General features: G+C 34.4%; 2 protein-coding genes across 4 annotated transcripts; both read left to right on the top strand.

Moving 5' to 3' along the window:
* The first annotated feature begins 3,275 nt into the window (after nt 1-3,275).
* LOC107408681 (rRNA-processing protein EFG1) lies at nt 3,276-7,439 on the top strand. 2 transcript variants are annotated; one of them, XM_016016089.4, is made up of 8 exons: nt 3,276-3,595; nt 4,607-4,736; nt 4,866-4,993; nt 5,229-5,367; nt 6,164-6,275; nt 6,555-6,618; nt 6,720-7,001; nt 7,150-7,439. In XM_016016089.4, exons 1-8 carry the CDS (start codon nt 3,461-3,463, stop codon nt 7,153-7,155), a joined length of 996 nt encoding a protein of 331 aa, XP_015871575.2. In that variant the 5' UTR covers nt 3,276-3,460; the 3' UTR covers nt 7,156-7,439. The 2 variants fall into 2 exon arrangements, with proteins under 2 accessions (XP_015871575.2, XP_015871574.2); XM_016016088.4 differs by having other exon boundaries at nt 3,279-3,595; nt 6,714-7,001.
* A 1,230-nt stretch (nt 7,440-8,669) lies between these two features.
* On the top strand, nt 8,670-16,803 carry LOC107406098 (alpha-mannosidase I MNS4). Of its 2 annotated transcripts, XM_016013192.4 has the most exons (17): nt 8,674-8,941; nt 9,550-9,669; nt 9,756-9,848; nt 10,364-10,450; nt 10,776-10,866; nt 11,407-11,462; nt 11,721-11,793; nt 12,104-12,213; nt 12,564-12,614; nt 13,007-13,095; nt 13,217-13,298; nt 13,385-13,498; nt 13,982-14,061; nt 14,282-14,417; nt 15,088-15,158; nt 15,263-15,500; nt 15,965-16,803. In XM_016013192.4, the coding sequence occupies exons 1-17, from the start codon at nt 8,807-8,809 to the stop codon at nt 16,148-16,150; spliced, it is 1,812 nt and encodes a 603-aa protein (XP_015868678.3). In that variant the 5' UTR covers nt 8,674-8,806; the 3' UTR covers nt 16,151-16,803. The 2 variants fall into 2 exon arrangements, with proteins under 2 accessions (XP_060671591.1, XP_015868678.3); XM_060815608.1 differs by lacking the exon at nt 9,756-9,848 and having other exon boundaries at nt 8,670-8,941.
* The last annotated feature ends 97 nt before the right edge of the window (nt 16,804-16,900 follow it).

Raw genomic sequence — 16,900 nt, 5'->3', positions numbered from 1 at the left:
TGTAGTCCCTTGCAACTATTCCAACGAAGCAAATACCATCTTTTACCACAGCATCGGAATTTAACTTTACAACATTGGTCGGGGGCTTTTTCCAAAGGCCTCTGATGTAATGTAAGGCCTAGCCTTCAATTCTCTCCTTTGATAGAGTAAGCTTAAATTCAGTAAATCTGTGGTGCAGGGTATTCATAGACTTTTCGATGGAGAAAACATTGAATTTCTGATCTTCCATAGTTGATCCAAAATTAAAGCAGCAAAGAGGAAGAAATCTTCCTTATCAGAGGCGTGCACTGGCAGGACCCTGGTGGGGTTAGATAGAATTTGTGTTTTTTCCTCTACTGATAGGTGAGCAAATGTCTCCCATTTTATGCTTCAAGGAGATGAGAACCATAGTGCCTTAGCAACATCACAATGGAAGAAAAGATGGTTGTCCGATTCCTCACTGTTGCATCCATGAATGCAATCCTTATAGCTTACCTCAATGTTATGCCGACTTAGATTTGAAGCCGTAGATAACCACCCATTAACTAGTTTCCAAAGGAAAATTTTCATTCTTTCATGGAGTTTGGATGACCAAAGGAATTTCCACCGGGGATTGTGAGAGAATTCAGTCCAAAACTCTGTTAGAAAAGCTGATTTCACTGAGAAAGCGCCATTAACGTTGCCATTCCAAACAAGCTTATCCTTTAAAAGAGAGTTGGCGATAGGAATCTTGAGAATGTTCTTGACAGTTTCTCTATCAAACAGCCGTTGAATTTCCTGGGAATTCCAATTGCTTGATGAATTCATAAGCAAGCTTACTGTTCCTAGTTCGCTACGAGTTTCTTTGTGTAAGGGAGTAGGTTTGACATGTGGGTTATTTGGCACCCAAGGGTCTTCCCAAAAGTCTATATTATCCCCCTTTCCTGCTCTATAGCATAATCCCTTTTTCAAGATGTTCTTAGTCAGGAGGATACCTTTCCAGTATCTAGAGCAACTTTTTCGAATGGGACACGTCATGAATGGTCTGCCTACACGATACTTAGCTCTCAAAGCTTTGACCTAGAGTTTGTTTTCATCAGTGGCTAAATTCCAACCTAGTTTGCTGAGTAACGCTAGGTTCATATCTTTAAGCCTTCTCAAGCCAAGATCTCTTGCAGCTTTTGGACGACAAGCCCTTGACTAGGAGATGGGGATTAGTCTTTTGTCCGAACTTCCTTTATCCTAAAGAAACCGATTCTCCATCTATTCTATTTTTTGACACCAAAGAGCAAGGAGTTTGTCTGCTGACATTGCATAAAGGGGGATGGTGCTAGCGATCGATTTTAATAAAGTTACTTTGCCTACTTGAGATAGGAGTTTGGATTTCCAGCCCTGAAGTTTGCTCTCTATTTTCTTTTTCAGCTCCTCATACAAATTAGAAATCTTTTTCCTCAGAAAAAGTGGATTTCCAAGGTACTTGGTATCATCTTCAAGTTCTTTTAAACTGAAGATTTTCTTGATGGCAATCTTAGTGCTTCTTGGAGTATACTTGGAGAAGAAGCAACCTGATTTGGCCAGGTTGATTTTTTGACCGGACCAGCTGCATTAGAGATTTAAGCACTTTTGAACTTCATGAACCTCGTCAACATTGGCTCAGCAAAAAAGGACGATGTCATCAGTGAAGAATAAGTGAGATACCACTGGGCTTGTTCGACCTATCTTCACCTTGTGAATTTTTCCCTCCCTTTCTAACTTAAGAAGCATTCTCGATAAGAGCTCCAAATACATAATGAAAAAAAATGGAGAAAAAGGGTCTCCTTGCCTGAGTCCTCGTTGAAAAGCCACTTTGTTGTAAAAATTCTCATTGAGCAGAAGATGGGCTGAATCTATAGAAATACAATCAAGGATTAGATCTCTTATCTGTTTGGAGAATCCAAAACTATCCAGGAATCTGGTTAGGAATCCCCAATCCACTCTGTAGTATGCCTTCATCATATCAATCTTGAAGCCAACTAGACCGTTTCCATTTCCTTTCTTGTTCATCGTATGAATGATCTCATTGACTAAAATGGTATTTTTACAATCCAACGCCCCGGGATAAAAGTAGATTGACAAGGGGAAATGATCTGTCCATTACTGGTCTAAGTCTTTTTGTAATTAACTTGGCTAAAATCTTGTGAGAGGAGTTACAAAGGATGGTTGGCTGAATGTGTTTGAAGGTGGTAACTTGCTTGGCCTTGGGAATGAGCACCAGAAAAGTTTTGTTAATTGCCCGAGGAACTAAAGCCGGTAGAGAAGCATTTTGAATCATTTTGACTGTAGCCTCTCCCACTGTGTTCCAATAAGATTGAAAGAAAAGAGCAGGCATCCCATCGGGTCCCAGGGCTTTAATGGGATGCATGCTCTTAACTATCCTGTGGATTTCTTCTACAGAGTGTATGGATCTCAATCTTTCATTGTCCAATGCCGAAATTTCCCCTTGAATGAAATCGTGAAGACAATCATAGAAGGGGAGGGTCTCCGCTTAATATAATTCTTCGAATTTTTGAGTTAAAATTTCTATTCTAGAACTTAGCCAGTTGCCAAAGTCATCTTTTAGAGAGGCTATAAAACTTTTCCTTCATTTGTCGATTGTTGAAGCATGGAAATATTTAGAATTTCAATTGTCTGATTTGAGCCAAAGTTTCCTCGATTTTTGTTTTCAGACTAGTTCCAATCTTAACCTTCACTCATCTAACTCTCGTTGAAGAGTATGCTAAAGGCAAATATTTTAGATTTATGATTCCCAAAAATAATAATAATCACCGAAAGTTTAAAACTTTTGGAGGTATACTATCTAAGAATATGAACAGGACTAAAATATTGTGCACATTTAGCAACTGTAGAACGTGCATTATTAAGAGTGAATATGAGACTCCAGATACAAAACCCCATTTCTTCCTACAAGTTTTTAATCTTTATTCACCAAAAAGGGTTTGTAATCTTTATGATTATTATTTTTAATTTTAAAATAATAATCCATACTTTAAAAAAATAAATAAATAATTTTATTTGGTTTATCTGTATTTCCCCAGCTTAATTTGCAAAATTAAATTAATTTGTCTGAAACTTCATAGATTCCTTCATTTATGAAAAAAGTAAAAATAAATTCCAAAGTGGCACTAAATTGGGACCCAGTGAAAGTACTCATCGGCCAACGTGGCAAAATAAGTGTCTGAGAAAAAAAAAAAAAAAGAAAATGGAAAAAATACCTAAAAAGTGAAAAATAAGACAAAAACAAAAACTACACGCAGAGAAGAGAGAGATAGAGAGTGACGGGGTTGAAAAGCCATCACTGTCATTCAAAGCTTAATACTAAGGAAGCTTTTCTTTGTTTTTTATTTTTTTATTTTTTATTTTATTTTTAATTTTCTTTCCAGACAAACAAGAATTAAATTAATCCTTTATAGAAAGCTCACATAGAATCTCTCTCTCTCTCTCTCTTGGCGATTTTGGATAAGCAATGGCTCACGGTGGCTATGGCAAGCGGAGGGTCAAGCCCGCCGGACGTCGATCCAAGGCCTTGGCGGTAGAGAAGAAGCCCAAGTCCGTCTCTCTCAAGAACCAGATTCGCTCCACCGAGCGCATGCTTCGCAAGGTATTATTTTACCGTTTTTCATCAATCTTTCCAAATTGTTAATTTGCTTGAGCTCTCTTTCGCAATTTTATTCTTTGGTTATTCGTTTATGGTTTTGGGGGATTAGGGTTAGGGTTTGGGAGATTTAGTTTTCCAATTGGTTTTTATCGTTGCTGCTCAATTTGACGGTTGCAACCAATATAGAAAATAAAATGCCCATTTTTTTTTTTTTTCTTTAGGGTTTGGAGTTTTATCTTGTAGTTATGCAACTATAGGAGAGAAAATAAGGAAGGGTTGTTTTTTGAATACGCACTGGTTAGTGGTTTGAAGTTTTAAACTTGCCTTTTTTTAAGAAAAAATTTAGATTTGCACTTGATAGAGCATTTTTAGGCAATTTGGAATATGGAGAGAGGAGAAGTCAGCTTGCAATGAGACATGATATGTAAAATTATAGTAATTATAATGATGATTAAGAGATTGTCTTGGTACCCTTTAAGGCTACAAGACAATCAACAGTTGGGTCAAATAATGGTCCCAGACTAGTTTTGACATGTGGCACGATGATTACATTACAAAGATATGTATGGGTGAATCAAACAAAGATCATGTTCCGATTAAACCCATGTTAATTTGTAGAAAGTTGCAATTTCGTTCAGGTTTCCTTTTTAGTAGAGTTGCACTATTGAAGTCTGAGTTTGCATTTGTTTCCGCCCCACTTTCTTAAGAATATTGTTCTAGTTTCTATTGTAAAATTTTCCTTTCAATTAAAGGCTGTTTCTTACCCCAAAAAAAAAAATAAAAATAAAAAAATAAAAAAAAATCTGTTGTAAAATTGCTTCTGTTTCAAGTCCCTTCAAGTCAAGCATTGTTGTTATAATTGTTAAGTTCATTTTTAATACGTGAAGGATGGTGTTTCCATGTTGTATCTATTTTTCTAGTTTTCATTATTTTTCTGGGGGTGGAAGATTGTGAAGGGGTGTTGGATCATGGCATTCATGACACATCCTAACTAGATTGTTGTTTTTCTCCTAGAATCTTCCACCTGAAGTTAGGGAGGCTCAGGAAAAGAAGTTAGATGATCTCAGAAAACAGCAGGAGATACAATCTCGTCTTGCGGTAGAGCGCAAAATATTTTTACGAGACAGGAAAATAAAATTTTTTGGTAAGTACTTAATCTCTTTATTTCCTATTGTAATTACTTTTAGGCTGCTTTCTTGCCTGATTTACATATTGAAGGCATCAGGCAGGTACATTTTACTTGACTCTTGAAAGTGATGTGTGCCTTGTTTAGAAAGAAGAAAGATAGAGAGAAGAATAAGGCGTTTGGAGAAACTCCAACGTGCCTCATCTGGTCAGGCACAAGATGCAGAGAATGCTGAACAGCTATCCAAACTCAAGGAAGATCTTGAATATGTCAGGGTAGGCCTTAACGCATGCATATTACATTTGGTAGTTATAATCATTGATTAGTTATGATGTCTTACTGCTCTGTGAATTCAATGAGATTATTGCCCTGAAATTATGTCTTATTGGGTAACGGCTGTGAGTGCGTTCTGATCGTTTTGGTAAAGGCTCGTTAACTTATGGTAATAGAATAATTAACATTTATTATACTCTGCCAAGCTAAAAATTCTTGATTTATTCAAAATCGCAGTTCTTTCCCAAGACTGAGAAATATGTCTCTCTATTTACTGGAAATGATGATTCAGACATCATTGATAGGAGAAATAGATTGCGTGAGCAGATAAAGGCCAATTTAATCGCTGCTGTAGCTAGCGGAAAGGATTTGGAAGGTACTTTCTTTGTTCTACTTCCACATTGCATGACATTTCAGGCATTCAATTATTTTTAATGCTTTGTTGGATCTGGTCATAGTGTAACAACCTGGTATGGATATGGTGTGTTGGGTTTGATAAACTTAAAAGCTGCTATTTGGTACATCTGCTTTCATGCAACTCTGTTCTCTACTTTTTGAGATAAAAGTGACTAAGTGACTCCCTATACCCTTTCTGTACTATAGACTTGATAAAATTTTGAGATGCTGCAATATTGCACCCATCTCTGCATATGCTTTTAAACCATTACCCATTGTCTGTATCCCTTTTTTCTTTTCAATCTTTTTCGGTGTATTCTCTCTGAGTAATTTGTTAACGTTATTCCTGAAAAAGGGGAAAAACCTTGGTGTTTTGTAGTCGGCATATTATATAATGGAGCAGGAAACCCAAATTTTAGCATGTCTGTAAGTCTTATTAGTGGAATGCTTAAACTTTATCTAGGAATAATATCCTGCACATTTTTTTGGGGTTAAAGGAATAACTCAATAGCGACGGCAAATGGCTCATAAAATGAAATGTATTACTATATTCTTCTTTCCATACTTCCAAAATATTCTGCATAATTCTGCACTTTGTTTTAAGTCTCCCATGAGTTCTTGGTTTACTAGTGAACATTTTATTCTTGGTTTACAAGTGAACGTTTTAAGGGGTTTCTAAATTATCAGTACATTCTTGCAATTTGGGGATTATCAAATATTTTTGTATACTGGCATAATGCTAAAATGCTGTCTTTTACATGGCCTTTTCTCAACAGAGACAGGAAGTGAAGATGATGGGCTTTTGGATCTGAGTGAAGATGATTTCTTCCTAACTGGAAGCTCAAGCGATGAAGATGCAGATGATGAATGGACCGATAGAAGTACAAGGTATTAATCATACTCGCAAATGAAGATGCCTTTTTTTCTAGCGGTGCCTTCCAGTTTACTCTTTGATTTGCTACTTCCATTCTTAGAAAAATTAAGATATTGGGTGCAACCCATAAAAAAAAAAAAAAAAAGGATGAAAAAAAAAGATGAGGTCTATTTGGGAAATTTGAAGAACCTCTTTGATAGTATCTAAAATGAAAAAGGTGCATTCAAATTTTTGTTTTCTAATTTCCAAACAATAAAAAGATAAAAATAAAAACATTTGTTATTTGTTCCCAGAGAACAGGCTTCCAGTGCGTCTGGCAAAGCAGCATCTGGCATGTCCAGTGATGAACGAAATCAGGTTTTTCTTCTAGATTAACTCTTACATGATATCACTATATATTGAATGACAGCGTATGCATTTCAATTTTTGCTCAGTTAAACCTGTTTTTATAGAGACAGATCTCTGCTAGAGCCTTAATGCCTCCTCCACGGCCGTCAGCTAAATCTCTTTCATCATCTATTCGTGCTAAGTCAAAATTTGGTCCTTCATCAAGCAAAAATTCCTCAAAACTGAGAGCTGAAATATCTACATCCAGCCATACATCAAATAGCATGAGTGGTTCTTCATTCAAGGCTAGGGGATCCTCAAATTCGAGGAATGCTCACAGTAGTAATTTAAGCTCCAACTCGGATGCTCATAAACCCCGAAGAAAGAGGAGACCAAAGAAGAAAAAAACACAGGTTCGTGTAACTAATGATTATGAAATGTATATATCTTTTTTCGAAAGAATATCCATCTTGTATCGTTAGGATGAGTACTTGCGCCCAATGACAAATTTTGTTAGAACTACCCCATCTTCTCATAATGTTTACTTGTTTTCATTTGCAGGCTTAAAATGAAAAGAGCTTGGTGCCAAGGAAAGAAAGGCTAAAAAAGAAAGGCTTTTTTGTCTAATGCCCCACCAAAAGAAAGGCTTAAAACAATATCTATATACGTCATGTCGTTCAGAAGCTCAGGACCAATGTCAAAGTTTATCATGGTAACAATATCAAATCAATTAGGGGTCAATTTTCAATGCGTTAAAATTTCAATGTCAAATTTTAAAGCCGGTGTATGGTGAATTTATCATAATAACAATGTCAAATTTAAAAATTTAATTAAACACATTTGTTCAAACACATCTTAACAAATTAATATTGTTTTGAGGAGTCCTTTTTAATCAGAGAAACCTGATTTAATAAAATCCAAAATGCTTATATTGTATGGTAAATGTTTATTGATTGGTTGGTCAGTTACTTGAATTTAATATGGTAAACCTTAGCAGAAGCATAAAGTAAGTTTGTTTTTTTCTTTTCTTTTTTTAACTAGAGAATTCTTCTTGGTGTGAGCATAAATAAATATGATATATATACATACGCATACAATATGATATGTGGAGGATATATCATTTTTGTAATATATGCTGGTCTGTCCCCCTGGGACCTCCAAACCGTTGAGAGTATGCTGCTTGAAACGGGGAGTTTATAAACCAAAAGGAACAGACATACGGAAAACAAGATGCCAACTATAGGGATATATAAAACCGTTGAGAGTACACCGATATATGATAAATATTTGGGATAGATATTAACACAACTAGATTTTTAATTTTAAATTATTAATTATATGTCAACTATAAGCTATGTTACATGACACATCAACATGATTTCATATGATATTGGGGGACCATAATATTATATATATATATATATATATATTGATTTTTAGATACAACCATTCAAATTAATGCTTTTACAAATTGTTGCAACAAGTTAAATTATTCAATTTCTAAAAACAATACATAGAAGCTGTGATGGGTAACCTTGGGAAATGAATGATTTTTTTATTTTTTTGGGCTGAATAAGAAAATAAGGCAAAAAATCACATCTCATATCCTAAGCTTATTTGATAAGATAGAGAAGCAAGACGGACCTTTTTTATTTATTTATTTTTTAATTCTTTTTTTTTTTTTGGAAGAAATGGCCTTTTTGGTTTAGTAAGTTAAAATTGGCGTTCTCAATGAGTGACAAAACGTTCTGAAATTTTTTTAAAAAAAAATTATCGCTTATTTATTTTTTTGTGGCTTGAGGCACAAAAAGAAATTAAACAATTTAAGCGTTATGTAGAAAATACATAATTTATTCCATTATTCAAATCTAACATGTCCATAAACAAATGAAAAATGCTACTTTTGCTTTTAAAAAATAAATAAAATAAAAAATAAAAAAATAAAAATGCTACTTTTGTTACACGATTTTATCCAATCAATAGCCTCCACGCTTTAATTTCATGTTTTCATTGGCTCTTATCTGTTTTATTCCATTTTAATTTTTTTTTATTTGCAAAAAAAAAGAAAAAAGTAATAATAATAATTAAAAAAAAAATAAAAAAAGAAATATTCGTAAATAAAACAGCTAGCAAGCAAAGAGTTCTTATTAGTGCAAAAAGCAAGGGAAAAACAAGGCCTCGTGTTTTTTTCCGATACTGAAAGGAGTAGCAGAGGGCTATGGAAGCTCCGAAACTTTCGACTCCAATCCTATTCCTCTTCCTGTTACTCCTCTTACTCCATCCAAACATTCTCCTCCACACAGCTCTCGCAGATGGCGTCTCTCCAGAGGAAGCCAAACAGCTCAGAGATGAGGTAACCATATATTGTCGGCTCTTTCTGGCCTTTTTTTTTTTTTTTTGTTTGGGTCTGAATCAGAAACCCAATTCTACTTTCGTTTTTTATTTCAAAGTGCCATTATTGAAATTCCATTTGTATTTCAGTTTTCATGGGGATTGCCTTTGTGCTTTTTTCATGGTTCTCTCTTTAATAATTCTGCTCGAAAACCATTGCTTTGTATTTGCTTAAGCAGATTGCGACCCGCTGGTTTGTGAAAATCAAAACACGTATTCAAATACAATTGCCCATTATGAAAAGACTCCAAATTTTCTATACCCAGAATTCAAAATTTTATTTTTGGCCCTCATTTACTTTAGAATTCAAATGCAGTATTTTGGCATTTCTTAAAATATCGAATTATAGCGTTGAACACTGTCTAAATGAACTAGAGGGAAAGCGTTCCTTTTGGGCTTGTTTCTGTATGCCTTTTTGACCTTAGAATTTATGTGATTGCTTGTGAACTGTGGTGAATATCACTCACAGTCGCTATGGTAGCTTGTACTGTAATATTTTGCTTTCTATTTTTTTCATGTACTCAAGATGGCTATTCAGTTCTTTATTTATTTGTTTGAATTCCAATGTAGGTGAGGGAAATGTTTTATCATGCTTTTGATGGATATATGGAGCATGCTTTTCCACTTGATGAATTAAGACCTCTGTCATGTGGGGGCGAAGATTCGCTCGGCGGTTATGCCTTAACTTTGGTAAGACAGAAAAGCTAATCTTCAAATTTGACTTTATATAGGTCTTTGAATAAATCCCTTATGTGATATTGTTTATATTGTCCCAGATTGACTCTTTAGATACACTGGCTTTACTTAGTGATCGGGAACGGTTTACTGCATCTGTTGATTGGATTGGTAAAAACCTTCGGTTTGATATAGTGAGTGATGCTTTTTCTTCTTTTGGGGTGGTGTACTGTGGCATGTATAATTAGATGGCAACATAGTATTGGATATTGAGGTGTTATTTTTTATAGGTTGTCTTATTAGTTTATCTCTATCTTCTTCAGTAGGACAGCTATCATGCCCAAAAAGTTTTTATTTAAGATTTTTCTTGCGTTTGTAATATTGATTGTTCTTATTTCACACAGTTGGACAACTTTTGTTAGCGAGTTTCGTGTGTGATGATATAGTGTATTTGTAAGATGAAATGACAAATTTTGACGTACTTACAGAAAATGTGTTCATCAGTTTTTATCTTTCAGAATCTCCTTAATATATGTTGAGTCCATCTACTGTTCAAAATTTTATTTCTGTATGGTCCTTTTCTAGTTACTTACATTTTGCTGATTTATATATTTTGCTATTACATTCTTTCTTCTTTTTTGTTATCTTTTTGTTCTTATAAAATAACTTTATCTATCTAACTTTGGATCTCCTGATTATCTGCTTTCAGAATAAGACAGTATCTGTATTTGAGACTACCATCCGTGTCCTTGGTGGTTTACTCTCTGCACATCTTATAGCAAGTGATTATGCTACGGTATAAGTTAGATGTTCAGCTCCATGATTTATTACTTGCTTTAATATAATTCAATGGCTGTTCACATGTGAGACTTTTATTTGTTTCCATTTATTGGATGGGCCTACTAGTTAGGGACATTGTTAGAGCATCTTGTGTTTGCTTTGTATGCATTTAGATCATTTCCTATCAGTTTAAGTTTTGGAGACTGATGGTAACATTAGAAAGGGGTTATTTGTACGATCTTTGGTTCTTTTTGAGCATCTCTATCTAAAATGGTTTTATTTTATAATATATATTATAATCTAATCCGTTTTGGGATTGCTTACATGTCTTTCTATTGTAGGGGATGAAGATTCCTACCTACGACAATCAGTTACTTAACTTAGCTGAGGATCTGGCCCGTAGATTATTACCTGCCTTTGACTCTCCCACAGGTATTTAATCTGGTTTATCCTTTCACTAAGTAGACATAATTTGTTGTTATTTGAAACTTTAATTGTGATTCCATTTGGAGGTTTATCTGGGCTTGGAAATAGTTTTCTCCTTGTTATCTGATCCTAGTAGATTTTCATAATTGATGACACACACATACACAAACTCACCCACACACACAGAGACATGATTCTGTGTAATTTAAGATTGTGGATATCTTTTCTTACTGCAGAAGCAAATAATAAGCTAGTGATTAAGACATTGATTATTGGGAGACACCCACTAAATTTATAGGTTGGTTAGTAGGTTCAAAAGGGAAAAACATAACATGTGGTTGTTATTTGCTTTATCTTGTTTTATTTAAGTGGCTGACAGTCCTAATATCTCTTGTGCGTTGATGCAAAAAAATCTCAGGATAATCATAAGAGCATTCCATAAGATTAAATTGTTTGCTCAACCATGACTGAGTGAAAACATCTTGATTCTAGCGGCTTTATATAATGGCATTCCGAGTAACTTTCTAAAGCTTTTTCCGATTGCAGGAATTCCTTTTGGATCTGTCAATCTCTTGTATGGAGTTGATGAACATGAAAGCAAGGCAAAACCTCTTATATTTTCTCCTTATGTGCAAGTTTGTTCTTCTTGATTTCCCATTAAAAATGAGTTACAACTCAGTGTGAATAGCAGAGGAGTAAATTTAGCTTTCATCTACAATTGTCATATATAATGTTATGAAGAATATCGAGTTGAAATGCAAACCATAACTGTCAAATTAAAAATTTTTGTTGACCATGCTCTATACTAGTATGCATTTGTGTGTACAAGTGAGGATCTAAATGTTAATTTTTTTGTTTAGATAACGTCAACAGCTGGTGGTGGGACTTTAACTTTGGAGTTCGGAATTCTTAGCCGTTTGACAAATGATCCTGGTAGGTCTCTATTATTACTTTGTGGCTATTAGTTTTATTCATGTAGATTCTGCTTGCTTATGCTTTTCTAGAATGGCATGCTGTATGTATTCAGCAGTAATAAAATGCATAATTGCAGCATGTAAAGTAAAAAAACCTGGGTTTTATTTTTTATTTTTTCATTTTTATATTTCTTCTGTTTTTCTTATGTTTCATTATTTCTTTTTCTTTGTATTGTTTTTGGTCCATCCTTTTGTCTTTTTGGAAGGGGGAATATGGACTGCCCCACTCATTAGCATATGTATTTACTTCCATCTCCTTGGAATCACAGTTTTTGAACAAGTTACCAAGAACGCAGTACGTGGACTTTGGGCTCGACGTTCAAAGCTTAATTTAGTTGGTGCTCATATTAATATTTTTTCAGGTGAATGGACACAGAAGGTAACACATCTTTTTAGGATTACATTGTAAGCAATCTTTGATTACATGTCTGCCATCACTAGGTCATTTGAACCCCATCGGTGCGGGTTTATCCTAATACTGTAGCATGGCATTATAATCCTGTTGGCTCTCTCCAATTTTACCATGTCCAACAGATTCCTAACAAAATTTGATATTTATAATTGATAATTCTAACCTTTCTCTCATCCAGTTGGTCAAATAGACATTAATTGAGATGCATTAATAGCATAATATTATAACTGGAATGTAGCATCCTAAAAGTTCTTTGGAACTTCTATTACCCTGTTTCTCTTGTTTGTGTTCCATCAACTTTCTTTGCTGATTCTCAGGATGCTGGAATAGGAACTAGTATTGACTCTTTCTACGAGTATCTTCTTAAGGTCAGTAACATGACTGCAAATGAACCAGCTGCTTAATTTATCACACTTGATACCTTTGATGAGAAATGGATGATTACAATTTGATTTTCTTAATAATTCAGAAGTTATCCCATTTATTAATCAAATAGTTGGTTCTCACCTCCTATTTGGTGGTGCATAGGCTAAATGGCCTTTATTGGATGGCGAAATTTACTCTGGTATCAACATTTGCTACTATGAACTCTATGACACCAATTCATGTTCTGGAGCTAATAAAAATAAGAAAACATGTGTCAATATGTGAAAACGTTACTTTTCTTCTTAAAATTTTTACTGGATTATGCTGAAAAGCGATGAATTTTGGTTTTTGTTTTGTTTTCTTTTCACGTTTATCATAGATGATACTGTTTCAGGCTTATTTGTTATTTGGAGATGAAGAGTATTTATTCATATTTCAAGAAGCTTATGCTGCTGCCATGCACTATCTTTACAATGATCCTTGGTAAAAGCTTGGAGCCATGTGTAACTATTTAAATACACACATTTCCTTTTTTATTTATTTTTATTTTTATTTTATTTTATTTTATTTTTTCCGGCTTATCAAGTTCTATTTATATTTGTAGGTATGTGGAGGTAAATATGGATTCTGCTGCTATTGTCTGGCCATTATTTAACAGTTTGCAGGCATTCTGGCCAGGCCTTCAGGTTTTAATCTATATTAAAATTATATGTTATAAGTGAGAATTTTATCGATTGATGCAAGTGAAATTAATTATCTTATCTTTTGGAAGGTTTTAGCTGGGGATATTGACCCTGCAATTCGAACTCATACTGCCTTCTTTAGTGTCTGGAAAAGATATGGTTTCACTCCAGAGGGTTTTAATCTTGCTACACTCACTGTTCAGGTATTTTAATCGATACAGCTCGTCGTTTATTTTCTAAATGGTTTTAGTAAAAGCATGCTGGTCTAGAATTTGATCAACCTTATATTAAATCCTTATTCTGCTATGGAAAACTAAACTGCTGTGCACTTCTTGGTCAATCTCAGGCCTTAGCTAATCAGCAGTTGAGGTCTAGGTTTTATCAAGGGTTTGACAGGTTAGAATTCATAGTGCCCCAACCATCACATGATCTGACATAGTTAGGCAGCTCTTGTGTTTGAGGTGTATGAGCTTTTGGTCTACTTGAAATGTTTAAATTTGCATGCCTGACTGTGCCACTATGTTCTCATCTAATTAAATTTGTCTCCTTTTAGACATAGCCGTTTTAAAAAAAATTCTAAACATTGTCAATTTATTTGGTTATTCTCCTTTAAGATCAGTTAATATATTTCAGTTTCTGTACATCAGAAATTTGTCTTTTGATCTTTTAATCTTCTTTCTTTTCAGCATGGGCAAAAAAGTTATCCATTACGCCCAGAGTTAATTGAGAGCACATATTGGCTCTACAAAGCTACAAGAGATCCCAGGTTAGTGCAGAATATCTTTTTGTTTGCTGGGCTCTTTTCCTATTGATTGTTTTTATTTTCTGTCAGTTGAGCTCTATTTGCCAACATGTAATATTTAGGGCTGACATTTTTCACTTTTGGAAGCATTCATCTTTATTAAATGGCTATGGTTTATTGTTCCACTTAGACGCATTTGATTTCCTTGACATTTAAGCCGTATCATATTATATAATTTTTGTAGGTATCTTGATGCTGGGCGGGATATGGTAGCAAGCTTGCAGTATGGTGCACGATGTCCTTGTGGATATTGCCACATATCAGATGTAGAGTTTCAAAAGCAGGAAGACCACATGGAGAGCTTTTTCCTAGCTGAAACAGTAAGGATCTTGAAGTTAAATATATTGTGGCTTTTGGCAATGTTTGCAAGAGTATTATTGAGTATTGACATTTTATCTGAATATGTTTTTCCAATGTTGATCTGGTCTTTGGGTTAGTTAGAAGTTGATATCATCTAATAGGTTGAATTGCCATCTGTCTTAGATTTTCGTTTGGTCCCAAAAGTCTTTTGAAAGGGGCATAATTATTTTAAATAATTTATATCAACTAAGTCAAATTTACAGTTAAACTGGTTTGCCAGTGCCATACTCGAGAAACTTAAAATATTAGCAGTTTTATGACTTCGAGTGGTGGTTCTTGTTTCCATTAATATATCTCAGGTGGTACTGCCCTTCTAAACTCCATGCACTTTTATACTCCTGACAAATACATAAGTGTTCACTACTCTTAACTAGAAATTTTACCGATGAGTTTTGTTATAATTTTTTTATCACAAGAGATCATCTTAACTAGATAAAACTTTTATTTTGGATTTGGAAGCATGGTTCTCATTTCCTTGAATATATCTTATGTGGTGAGGGATTTTGGTAATCAATTCACGAAAGTTCTGCCTAATGAAAATGTTCGACTTATGCTCCATTCATTTTGTTTTTGTTAAATTGATTTTTTTTTTTCCCCATGCTTTGTGCTAACAACCTGTAACTAAATCAGGTCAAATATTTATGGCTTCTTTTTGATTTGGCTGTGGGTCCTGATAATCTTGTCGAAAATGGGCCATACAAGTAAGTGCTTTAGCATCTAACCATTGTGCTTGAATGAGAGAAATTTCCATGACGGTAACATCTCTTATTTTTATAACATATATTGTAATACTTCTATGTTACAGGTATGTTTTTAGTACTGAAGGCCATTTATTGCCAGCAACTCCACAAATATCACTTGTGCGTGAACATTGTATGTATTTTGGGGCGTTTTGTAAAAGTGGCAATAAACAGGATTCACATACATCAGATGTTACAAACCAAGAAACTAATGAAACTAGATTATATGGAAGTTGGGACCCCAGTGGACTTGCACTAGATCCTACTCTTTTCAATACAAGCCCTACATCAGGATTTATAAAGGTCAGGTTGCATCTCTCTTTCAAAGGCTTTTTATCTGTCACTTATCAGAAGGTGTTTCATTTTCACTTGTCAGCCTATATTTTTCATTTTTATTTTTTTCAAATTTTGTTTCCGTGTTATATTACTGAACTGATAAGTAAGTCTTAATGTTATGAAACCATACTTTCTTCTTGTGACTCAAGCTTTCTTCTTCTTGTAGTTTTAAGAGAGGAAGAGCTATTTTCATTAAATTTCTTACAGTTGGAGGATTTAGATATTTTCGAATTGTCAGTTGAAGTCCAATGTAAAGTAAATAGAAAAGAGAATAAAATGAATTAGTTTATAAATTAAATATAGGCCCGTGATAGCCATGATAGAAGAATATTAAAATTATGATGGAAATTTTTTTCCATAAAAATCTATATGTATTTCGTTTTTTCCCCTTTTCCCAGGTCATTATATTAAAACTTCTCGTTTGTCTGCAGGGGGTTTGCCCTGGACTAACCCATGGACAGAGGTTTGGCATATCATATGTGGCGTCAACGGATACAACTCATGAGAATCAAGGCACAAATCAAAGTTCTGATTCTGATTCTGAGAACAAGAACTATCATGACAATTATAGGGAATCGAGCGAGAGAAAATCAAAGAGCGATCCACCTGAAGAATGATGAAGGCCTTACAGTTATCGATCCGTTTTCAAATCATGGAATTTGGTCAGAATGCCACCTTGGAATTCAGGCCTTTCAGTGCTTCCTATATTCTTGCACTACAAGACCATTGGCAAAAGAGATGATTGTGGAAGTGCCTGACTCGATAAACCGGTTGTCTGGTTCAGGCTGTTGATTGGAGTGCTGGAAGAACATGAGGTTCTCCATTTTGGACTGTAAGAATATATGATCATGATTCATGAGTTTCAGCAATCTGCGTATTATTTTATAGAGTGAGCATGGAGCTTGAGGGTAGAAATATAAAGAGCAAAAAGGGTCTGTAGAATATCTTTCTTGCTAGTTATACTGCCTCAAAAACCATAACACTGGCACTTGATCACCTGCTAAGCCTGTGAAAGACAGCTGAGAGAATTTGTTATACAATTTTTTTCCCCCCAGTTTTACAGTCGATTTCAGAGATCGATTCGGTTATAGAGATGGAATAGTGATTTGTAGCTATTCTTAATTTGAACAAAAGTACCACATATTCAGCAAAAGTGAAATGGTTCAATGAATGATATTTGATTCTAGGGAATAATTTACCTTTTTGATTTAGGAATGAAAATGCTGATTTCTTTTAAGTTGTGTGGAAAAATGATCTTTTAAGTTATTTATTTTGTTGAGTTTGTTTAACATTCTAATTTGTTAGTGTTGTCTGGTAGTTTTCTTTTGTAGTTTGTGTTTCTATTATATCAATGAATACTAAAGAAT

This window comes from Ziziphus jujuba, chromosome 3 (assembly GCF_031755915.1).
Source record: "Ziziphus jujuba cultivar Dongzao chromosome 3, ASM3175591v1".
NCBI classification, from domain to species: domain Eukaryota; kingdom Viridiplantae; phylum Streptophyta; class Magnoliopsida; order Rosales; family Rhamnaceae; genus Ziziphus; species Ziziphus jujuba.
Note: the sequence above shows the minus strand (reverse complement) of the source record. Positions and strands in the feature narration are given on the sequence as shown.